Source organism: Phaseolus vulgaris, chromosome 11, assembly GCF_051622355.1.
Source record: "Phaseolus vulgaris cultivar YP4 chromosome 11, ASM5162235v1, whole genome shotgun sequence".
Taxonomy (NCBI): domain Eukaryota; kingdom Viridiplantae; phylum Streptophyta; class Magnoliopsida; order Fabales; family Fabaceae; genus Phaseolus; species Phaseolus vulgaris.
In genome coordinates, this window is record NC_143508.1 from 3,593,047 (window position 1) to 3,605,004 (window position 11,958).

Below are 11,958 nucleotides of genomic sequence, written 5' to 3' on the forward strand. Positions count from 1 at the left end.
TTATATAAGAATATTAATATTAATGATGATTTTTATTTAATTACCTTATTCGTCCGTACATTTGAGGTTAATATTCAATTTAGTACTGTAATTTTAAAAAAAATCAATTTGGTCCTTATGTTTTTTAAAAAGTATTCAAATTAATCATTTTCTTTAAGTTTCATCCGACACATTGAGAGTTATTATTATTATTATTAATATTACTAATAATAATAATAGTAATAATAATAATAATAACTTTGAATCTCGCATCTCTCTCCACATAACCATGTTCACATAAACACCCTCTCTGTCACATAGACACTCTTTCTCTCATGTAAGTAACTTGACTCAGTTAGACTTACAAAAAATGACTAATTTGGATACATTTTAAAAAAACATAGAAACCAAATTAAGATTTTTAAAAACCACGATACTAAATTGAATATTGAATCCAAATGTAAAGAGAAACAAGGTAATTAAATCTTATTATTATTACGAAAATGTTAATAAATTTTAAAAATAAAATGAGTATTTAAAATTTGGACAAGATTTTTTTAATATATTTATAATTTAACAGTATTATGATATATGATTTAAATATCAATTGAATTCTATTATTTATATTTTTAGAATTTAAATATTTAAATAGATTTTTTATTCTTATTAATAAATCAAATTTAAACTATTATAATATATCAATTGAATTTTATTATTTATATTTTTAAAATTTAAACATTTAAATGGATTCTCTATTCTCATCAATAAATCAAATCTGAATAATGATAATTTATCAATTGAATTCTATTATTTATATTTTTAGAATTTAAATATTTAAATAAATTTTTTATTTTCATTAATAAATCAAAATCTGGATTATATAATATATAATTAAATTTTATTATTTATATTTTTATAATTTAAATATTTAAATAGATTTTCTATTCTCATTAATAAGTCAAAGTCTACATTACTGTTATATATAATTGAATTTTGAATAATATAGTATAAATAAAATCACTAAAATAATAGTCTATAATTTCAAATAATGATTAATAAGAAAAAATATTTTTTAATATTTCTAAAAATAAATACAAATAAAATATTAAATTATAACAAAAACAAAAAAGACAAAAAAAAAACACCTAAAAAATCACAGAAAAAAAATCATAAAAAACAAAAATTGGAAATTAGTAATATTGTAATTGCCAGTTAGTCATTCGATTGGAAATATTATTTATTTATTTTCCTTCTTTTATCTGTTGAAATATTATACCTGATCATTGTCTCTCACACAGGCACAGAATACTGGCGAAAGCTGTAACAGTGTAAATATCCAACAATGGTTGATTTCCATAACTTGACTTGTCAAACCTGTAACAGTGTGGGTCTTGGTGATGGCTTTGATGGCTTTTTCTACTGCCTTCGATGTGGCTCTCGATACGAGGATGTCGACGACACTGGTGTCGATGCCGATGATCTCTTCAATAAGGGAGAAACCGGTGGCGGTGCTGTCTACATCGCCAGTCACCAACGGCAACGATCTGTAGCAATCAAAGCCGAACCCATATCTCAGCATGACTCATTCTATAATTCCCAGTCCAATTTCATTAGGAATCTAGGTTTAGAAGATGACACTCCTCAACGAAATGAACTTGTTCAAGTTAAAGGAGAGGAATTTGATGCCGATCAGTTTATTGAGGAAAGTCCTTCAGTTCCTAATGATTTTGGAGGCTCAGTTGCAAGCTTTGAAGATTACCACAACGAGATAAGGATGCGGTATGTGATGGGGTTGCAGCTGATGATTGAGCTTCAGTGTGAAGCATTGGTGAAGGAGTTTAAGGTTACCCCTCTAATTTGTGGCTTGGTTGGGCCAATTTGGTTGAGATTTGTCTCTGGGACTGGTGTTTTCGATGATGACTGGGCTGATAAAGTAATCCATAACTCTGAGATGCAGAAAGAAGGTAACACAGTTTCCTGTCTTGTATTTCTACATTTGAATTACAACACATGTGCTCTGTTTTGTTTCATGGTTTGGTTCTGTACATTCCAGTCAATTTTCCTATATAGGGTTTGGTGCATGCTCCTGGTTCAGTATTGAATGTGATGTTCCAATTCTCGGTTTGTTTTGCTTGTAATGTATGTGGGGCATTAATATGTCCTGTTCACGAAAGGTTTCAGTACATGCTTTCTGTTTCTCTTAAAATTTAGCGAAACCTGGTAAGTAATTGAAGTGTTTACTCTCTCTAGTATATCATATATGATAGTCAGAACTCAATTTAATAATAATATTCATTAAATTTGGATTTAGTTATCAAATTTATTGTTTGAGCAATAGAGTAAGAGGATGAGCTTGACAATTTTATACTAACCTATGTTTATCAAGTCTGTACTACAGTCTTTCTGCACTCAGAACGAGATGTTTTATTTTCATCTAGCATATCTTATAGTTTGTTGAGTTTATTTCTTCATTGGTCTCAGATGAACCTGAAGAGCATAAGCCACGTTCTAAATACAAAGCAGAGCCCCACAATATATTTGGTCAGCGAGCTGTGATGATATGGTTTAGGTCTTTAAAGAAAAGGATTCCACTATCTTGTACTCTTGCTGTTTCATTTCTGGCATGTCATGTTGCCAGGGAAGCTGTCTTGCCATCTGACATGATGAAGTGGACGTGTGAAGGGAAGCTTCCATATTTTTCTGCTTTTATTGAAATTGAAAAGCGCATAGGACAACCTTCAAGTGCATGTCCTATTAGTTCAAGTGTTATGTTCAGGCCCCAGCGAGCTGTTCCGGTACAGAAGCTAGAGTCATTTGCTGCATCCATTGCTCATTTCATAGGCTTGGAGTTACCTCCTGTTAACTTTTACGCAATAGCTTATCGTTATCTCAAAAAATTATCACTTCCTGTTGAGAAGATACTTCCTTGTGCATGTCGCATATATGAATGGTCAATGCCTCCATCTTTGTGGTTATCCCTATCCACTAAGTATTTTAGGCTACCTACTCATGTATGTGTTATGTCAATTCTAATAGTAGCAATAAGGATATTATATAACATAAATGGCTTTGGAGAGTGGGAGAATAGTTTGTCTCGTAATGATGATGCTGTGGAAAACAGTGAAAGGGGTAATGCTTTTTCCACCAATAATGGACATGATTTTGCTGGAGAATCTAAAGATTCAGCTGAAGATAAAGAAGGAACTCAAAAGCATGAATTGGATTCTGCCTGGCTTATCCAACACCTTCAAGCAAGATATAATGAGATTGGGGATATCAATGGTGAAGTTATTGTTTACTTATGTTATTATCTTACTATATTGAACCTATGTTGCATGAATACATATTCTATTTTCATACTATTTTTTGCAACAATTAAATGACTATCTAACATCCAGTATTTGTGCAGAGTATACGAAGGACTTGCCTACGTATCTCAAATACTGTAGGGATGTTGTGTTTGCTGGATTAGAGCCATCTTATGGGAATCACGAGGAAGAAAATATGATAGAATACCTATGGAATTTTTATCAGAACGAAGAGGTAATTAAAGAACTTAGTTATTCCATTGGCTTGCACAGGCCTTTAGAATTACGATGCCATGAAATTGTTTTCAAGTTTCAACTTCTTTCTTTAAGTCTTTCTTGTGATATTCTAAGAAAGAAGTAGGCCCTGTGCCTCTGCCCTTTTTGTGTATGGGAGATAGCTCGGCTGTTCATGATTTTCAATTTCTTTACCCGTGGAGCTTAGAAAATAATTTGGCTGCGACAATAAAAGACATGAAAATTCCATAAAATTGCCACAAAGATTGGCTGACTTATTTCTTGAAATCAAATTTGTATAAAATAGAACAAAGAGTGGAATTTATTTTCCGTTTCCTGCAAAGTTAAGGGGCTCAATCAATTGCCAGCCATTTAACTATCTGTAAATTTCTTAATCAGGTTTTGTTTTATAAAACTGATTGGGAGAACATGCTAAAAAATGACACGTTGCTTATTTTTACATGTTATTATTCGAATACATTTACTTAGTTTCAACTATCAAATTTATAACATCCGTGTCTATGATTCCTGTGAGAATTGCTCAATTATTTATGGATCAACTGATATTTCACTGTTAGTACCTGCACTTTCTACAGTTTTGTTGTTCTCTGTCATTTGAATCAGTGAAGGGATGTGCATTTGCATTCCCTTAATGAAATATTTAAGTAATAGTGACTGCGGAATTTTTGCAGACATATAAAATAAAATTTGTAGTCCTGCATCTCCTAAATGTTATGCAAGGCAGATTTGACTAAATATACTTAATTTTTATAAGTTTGATCTATCTGCCTAGGAATGTCTAGTTATATGTTGTTAACACTTTTCTTTTTTTTAATTTCAGGATATAAAACCATTAGAGAATGTAGGGCAGTCAAATTCTTCTTTAAACCAAAAGAGTTTGAAGGATAAAGAATGCATTGACAGGACCTCCAAGCAGGAAAAGATTAGAGAAAAAAGTTTTAGTGAACTATTTCCTGGTGATGAAAGCTGCCTTGAAGATGACTTGTCTGGAAGTGTGGATGATAATAGTTCACAGGAGAGTTCCTCAGAAGGCGAAGAAGACTCAGATTCCCATGATCACAGTTCAGGAAAATCTGGAGTGAGAGAAGCCATTAGACAGATGAAATTAGACATGGAAGAGAACAGATTTTGTTATATACCACCTAGTGTCAAGCGAAAAAGACTTGATTATATTCACTATGCAAGAAAGAGGGATGAAGGTGCTCTGACCTATGTTGCCCATGCTGATTATTACATTTTGCTTCGGGCTTGTGCCAGGATTGCACTAATTGACATTCGGATTTTGCATATTGGTGTGTTAAGCCTCGAGAGAAGACTTGATTTTTTGGAGGAACGGACTGATAAATGCTTACATTCCAAACCAACTAAGATTACATGTCAGTTTTGTAGTGATCAAGCTACGCAAAATGTATCTGATTTGAATATTTGAGAATTGACTACACTAACAACTAGATTTGAGAAAGGATGCTTCATTGCTTCTTTTTTTTTCTTTCATTTTCCAATTATTCATAACAGATAATAGGAATTATAAGATGAGACGATAAGAACCATAGAAAGAAATTAAAAAGATAACATGAATTTTTTGATTGCTAATGAATGAGCCTTTCAAGTGTTTTGGAGCTGTATGTTTCAAACAGTTGAAAACTGTAAAAACCTTTTTCTTTATAAAATGAATTTGAAATTTATTATTTTTCGTAGTCCTTTTTCTTACAGCTTTACACATTTTTTTACGTGGAAACTGTTTTCTGCGTTGAAAAAAATAATTATCTTATAATTGTTTTTTATGTTAATTATAACCTATGAGGCTTAGATATTTCTCTTAAATGACTGTATATTCGTACGACACTCATATGACACTTATCGGTGAAATGTTCAATTTAAAAAATATTTGTTGGATTTTTTTAAAATTCTAGCAAGGTTCTAACACAATTTTAAAATGTATAAATACAATAATTTTCTAAAAACTCAAATTTATTATATAAAACAAATTCTTTTGAATCAGTCATGAAAAATATCTTCCTGCTTCCAAGAGAATTTGAAACATACTTTTACACATAAATATTTATTTTCAATTTATATAATTCAAAATTATATAATATATAGATCTGTGTCTCCGTGTCCTATATTTTAGAGATTATACGCATCCGTGTTAGTGTCCGTATTTGTACTACATAGATTATAACAATAATGATTTTATATATTGTTGATTATTAAAATAAATTAATTTTCACTAGAATCTCAAACGCATTTTTGTAGTTTGACGTATTTCCCAATTTTCTATTATGAAAGAATTAATTAAAATAATATATAGCATAGGAAGCAATCACATAAAGATAACATATTAGTGTGTAGTATATATGGTGTATTAACGTCGTATTCTGAATATTGTTTGCACATTTACACATATTTACACTTGACCTTATTCATTATCATTTTCTTATATCATTTTAATTTTAGATACACTAATTCTAATACTTAATTATGATGTGACAATATGTATCATCCAAATCATGGGAAAGAATCATTAGTCTTGCCACCAACCTTTGTGTGAGTGCCATATATACCTTATCTAAATATCAAACTGATCCTATCAATGACTTTTCATAAACAAGGACATGGGTGGTGTCAGGTGCACTAGGCCCGTAATGTCCCAAAACTGAAATTCTGCATTATGAAAATTTGTTTGGGACGGGAGGAGTGGAAAGTTAAAGGTGTGGGAAAGTGTAAGAAGAAATTGTGAAAAAAATTAGTGTCAGGGTATGTTAGAGTGGATGTGTAAAGAAAGTTTATTTAGACTTGAGTGATGTGGTGGTTATAAGAGTATTTTAAATTATAAGATTATAAATTTATCCTTATATATAAAAAAATTATTAATTTTGTGTATATTTTAGTTAATTAAAATAATTTAAAATTTCATTTATAAATAAAAGAAAAAAATGTAAAATTCAAAGAAATAAATATAATTTTAAATGTAAGTATATTTTTATTATTTTTCATTTTATTAATTTAAATTAATTTTGTTATTTAAGTTATTTTATTTAGATAATTTTAATATTATTTATAATTCTTTAAAATATATTATGTTAACATAAAATTATTATTAATAATAATTTTCATTATTAATATTATTGTATGAAGGACATAGTCTTTTCATCTCATTACACTTTCCTTTCTCTTCAATTATGAGAGGATCCTAAATATTCTCAACTTTCCATTTACTCTCATCCTCAACCTCCCCCTCTTATAGAAGCAAATAAGGGTGACATTCATTCCCTCTCAACCTCCATCACTCCCAAAATCAAACACACCCTTAATTCTCATTCTGAGTCTTTTGGAATGCTCTTTTACATTAAAAAATACTTATTAATTTCTGCATATTCTTTTAAGCATTCTCATTGAATAAGTGACTGTGACTCTCCTTTTATCATTGTTTTAAATTTTAGATCACTTAACCAATTTATTATTGGTTGTGTATCTGAAATATTGGTGATATATGGTTTTGTTTTTCAAAAGGAAGGGAAATATAGTTTATACTTAATTTTCTCAACCTTTTTTGGGTTAACCTGCATGTTTTTCTTACACAACAATGAATGATACACATATGCCTCCATTTAACATACATATATTAAACAGTTATTTTTCTTTCCTGTCTGTCTTTTAATCACATTATATATCCATTAAACTTACAACTTTTTTCTTTCTTTCTGGATATATGTCCGGTGTTGACTAATATTGAGTTAACATGAATCATTTCCAATGCTGTGGTGGTTGAAAATGGTAGTAATTGTCCACCTGCGAAGCAAATCCTTTTTGTTCATGATCTCTTTTCATGTACTGTCATCTACTCATTAGTGGTTGATGCTTCTTGCTAGAAATAATTTCACTCACTTAAGAATTGAGATTAAATATAATTTTTATATATATATATATATATATTTCTCTTCTGAAATATATTTTAAGAAAAAAATCGTGATTAAATTTCAAATTTTAAAACTTACAATATCTGAAATCCTAACGATACCATCTTGGTGTACTTAAATTTAAAACAAGAGTAAATAATTATTTTTTTATGAAGTTTTGCAAGTAACAAATATAGCTCATCATGTTCCTCCTATCTTTCTTATCTTTGTACTTACTTTTCCATGCGAGTCCACGTTAAATTGCTCATTTTGTACTTGTTTTCGTCTGTGTTAAATACAATATTGAAGATATTTAAAAAAACTAAGAATTTAAAACAAAATAAACACTTTACTACTCACTAATAACTTTTAGACAGTTAACAAATTAACCCTTATATACAGGGCAACAATCTCGAATATAACACTTAGAAGTAATCACCCCTTCTTTCTATTGATTAAAAGTCAGAAGCAGCTTTTGTGAGCACAAATTTAGTAATGTTCCTAAACCCTCTTGATTATTTTCTCAAGATGAGAAACATCTTCAGGGTATATCTTTTCATTTAGGAAAAAAAAATCCTATATATGATGGTCATTCTTACATCAACTAAAGCTGGGATTTGCAGCAAAATATGCTAACACCCCAACAAATGGTGCATTAATGTACGTGGTAGGTTCAGATTTCCTAAAATCAATTCGATCATCCTCATAATCATCATTTTCATCAGGTCCTCCAACAATGGCTCCAACAAGTACATTAGGATTGGGATTTGTTGAGTTGAAGTAGATTGAACCTTCTTTGCATGCAATGAACTGGGGATGATCCTTGATGGAGGGTAAAGAAGAGGCACGGTGGTGAATACGTTGAGGATAGTAGTTGCTATAGCCAACCATGTAGGACAGTCCCATTGGGTTTTCACCCAAAATGTAATCAACTTGCCTCTTGGCATGTTGACGAAGAGTTTGTGCACTGACATAGACATTGCCACAATTGATGGCTTGTGAAGTGTGTGTTAGGTAATTGGCATACACCAATTCAAGGAAAGCAATTGAAGTTGCATGTTGCAGGTTGCTGCCTCCGGGTCTGTACACAAGCCCACCAGGTGTGTACTCAATGTTTGAGCTTGATGATTCAGGTATCAGTGTGCAAATGAACCTCTCTGCTGAGGACTTGTAGGACTCAAGAGAGTACATGTTTCCTTCTATAACTTCCTATAAATTTCATAAATCTTTTGGCTATTAACATAAATTTGGTGAGTTTTTAAAGTTGTGGTTGAAGTCAGTGAAGGAGTAATATATATGAGGCTGACCTTGGAGAGAAGTACGTTGAGGCCAGCATGCTTGTTGTCCCAACCAAACTCATTGATGTTGTCTTCTGCACCAAGAGTTTTCCCATTGCTTTCAATGTAGTTTAGGAAATTATCCTCCTGTGTCGCCCTCCTTAGCCATGCAGCTCCCCACAACAGCTCATCCTACCATTTTCATATTAACTCACTCATCAAAACAAAACACAACACAACTACCTCAACTTCCATTTCTTTCTTTTCTTGTTTTTCTAGGACCCAAAATATAGACTTCTACTATGAAAAGGCAAAAATTATTGAGCAATTACATTCACTGTGCTAGCTACCTAGGGAGTGGGCACTGGGCATTATTGCCAGACCTAGCCACATGCATGTGACATCTTCCAACTACCAAAATTATAGGTATTTTTATTACTTTCTAGTTAAATTTTTTAGTAATTAATCTACCCAAAATTTAATGAACAAGTTATTTAAATTAAAAAAACATGTAGAACTACATAAACAATTCAATAAATTAACATTTTAATATTTTTTATTTTTTAATCATATTATTAAGTTGTCTCTGAGTTGAAAAAATTTAAATAACCAATCAAATTTTGTTTTATACTTTTATACTTCTTAGATGAACTAACTGAACAAAATGATATATATATATATATAAAAGATGGTAATATCAGTCAAATATTTATTATATTTTTTTATTGTTGATAAAAAAATAATAATATATTAATATATATTAGGTTATATTATTCAGAATAAGTTATTTATTAAAATAATATCATCTCAATTAATTTAATTTTTAAAATTAGAAACTTAAACATGTACATAGTTTATATAATTAAAGAAAGTGATAGTAAAATGAATTTACCTGATAGCCATCGAAATCACAGTAATAGGGGCAGGCATTATACTTCACGTTTTCATTGTCACTGTAAGCACCCCTGTAGTTATCTGCAAATTCAAAGGCAGTAATGGCATTTCGAAGCAGTGTCTCCGAGTAACCGGGGTCCGATGACCGGAACGCCATGGATGAAGCTGCTAGTGCGGCGGCGGTTTCGCCGGCGACATCGGAAGCGGCGTTTGGTGCATCAATAGCATACGTAGTCCTCGCCGTATCCATGTCCTCTGGCCTCTCCCAACAATCGTGATCTGAGTTTGGATCACCCACCTATGCCATTCACATCACCAAAATAAATAATATATTAATCCATCTAATTAATCACAAGTTTACGTAAAATAAATTTTTAATTTTACTAAAATGGTTCGTGATTATCTTTTTATTTATTTCATGGTATAAAGCTAATAAAATGATTCGTTGTTCCTTTATTCTTTTTTGCGTTTAGATAACGTATGCTTCCTTCGTGACTAAGATGGTTATAATTTATTTATATAAAGAAGTATTTTTATTCTCTATTATTTATTATCAGTAATTTTAGGATTTTTTTATATATACTTTCAAGTAAGTAAGATTTTGGAGATTGTAATTAAAAGATAATGACTTGATGTTTTCTCATCTTATTTCTACAATTATGTCATTCTTTTCAATTTTATTATAAAAAACTATGTTAAACAAAATGAATTATCTTATAAATGCTTCATCTGAACGTATTAAAATATAAAACTTATTTCATATATTTAATTATAATAATATCTCCAATGAAATCCATAAACGTAACTCAATTTATCATAAGAATCAAATGGAAAAAGAAAAAGGTTTTGTTGTCACCGTCAGCAAGGACCGTTTTTAAGGCTACTTATAAAGTTAAGTAAATTGAATCTACAATTATTGTTTTTGTAGTTGAAACTCTCCAAGTTTAACTTTTTCAGTCCAATTTTTTTTTCTTTATCAGCTTTTCACCTAGTATCCATAATCGAGCCAATTCTACTGTCTTCTATTTAAAATCTATTGATCAAAATCAAATTTGACTAAAAACAGATGAACACACAAGTTTTCTCTTCACAATTTCTAACGTCAAGTTTTACAAATCTTTCTAATCTTATCGGAGTTTCAGTAAATTTGTTGCTTTTGGAATTATCCGTATCTCAAAAAAATCACCAACCCAAAATAACAATTACTTTTGGATTAAAATAAAAACAGCGAAGAGTAATTGGAATTTACCTGAACGAAAATTCGATTGGGCTGAGAAAGAGTCTTGAGAAGATAATCAGTGGCCCAACGAATTGCGAGGAGTGCGTTCCTGAGCTCATTGGGAGGCATGACGTCTCCGAATTCCAGGACGCTCCAGGCCAGCATTGTGGTGGTGAAGGCCATCGGAAACCCGAATTTCACGTTGTCGCCGGCGTCGTAGTAACCGCCGGTGAGATCCGTGTTGTAGTTCCAGCCGTCACTGAGACCGGAGTTCCCTCGCCAACTCACTCTCTGATCCTGTGGCAGGAATCCCGATCGCTGTCCCTCGAAGAAAACAATGGCCTTCGACAATGCGTCCCAATAGTCGTGGGCGCTTCCCATTCCGATCAACACCGTCTCAAACACCGCAACGTAGAACAGCCTCCTCCACCACGCCTTCATTTTTCTCATCAATCACACACTCCTCTCAACTCAAATCACATGCTTCCGCATTTGTCACTTCGGAGCTTTTATATTCTGTGGGTCCAATAACCTTTTTCTCTGCTTCCTTTTCATTCCAATAATGATAATTAAGATTTATCCTAAGCTCTGCTCTCGCAACCCAACCCAAGTGTTTATTTATTCCACCCCATCTTAGATCGGTTGCGTTTGTCGTTTTTAAAACACAGCACCAAACTGGATTCTGGCTTAATCTAATTTCATTCTATGCTACCAATCCGACAACATTGTCACACTCCACTTCAGGAACTTCCTTCTATTCAGATTATTAAGAACACTAATTAAAGTAATGATAACGTAATATATTATGTTACCTCTTTAAGTGATCACATTACTCAAAACTGAATATTTATCACTTCTGTCTTTCAAATAGAATAAAATAAAAAAAACCTTTTCTACACAAATATAATCACTACACAGTACTAAATTAATCAGGGCTTTTCGTTTTTCAAATAAAAAAATGGTTGTCTACTTATTTCAAGAGATTATCGAGCTTAAATGGAAAATTTTAATGAATGATATTCTACACTTGTTTATAAACAACATACTTTCAGGAAAGCTTGTCCCACATTTTAAAATACAGTTGATGATCCTTTGATTTGAACGTGCATGATTAATTTCTATCCGCA

General features: G+C 31.3%; 2 protein-coding genes across 2 annotated transcripts; one reads left to right on the plus strand and one right to left on the minus strand.

Moving 5' to 3' along the window:
- Positions 1-1,201: 1,201 nt before the first annotated feature.
- MEE12 (maternal effect embryo arrest 12) lies at positions 1,202-5,028 on the plus strand. The gene is made up of 4 exons (XM_068631014.2): positions 1,202-1,943; positions 2,461-3,261; positions 3,389-3,522; positions 4,363-5,028. Exons 1-4 carry the CDS (start codon positions 1,322-1,324, stop codon positions 4,969-4,971), a joined length of 2,166 nt encoding a protein of 721 aa, XP_068487115.1. The 5' UTR covers positions 1,202-1,321; the 3' UTR covers positions 4,972-5,028.
- Positions 5,029-7,770: 2,742 nt separating this feature from the next.
- On the minus strand, positions 7,771-11,541 carry LOC137811075 (endoglucanase 24). The gene is made up of 4 exons (XM_068612662.2): positions 10,862-11,541; positions 9,611-9,910; positions 8,749-8,910; positions 7,771-8,650 (listed from the first exon to the last, which is right to left on the minus strand). Exons 1-4 carry the CDS (start codon positions 11,279-11,281, stop codon positions 8,042-8,044), a joined length of 1,491 nt encoding a protein of 496 aa, XP_068468763.1. The 5' UTR covers positions 11,282-11,541; the 3' UTR covers positions 7,771-8,041.
- Positions 11,542-11,958: the final 417 nt, after the last annotated feature.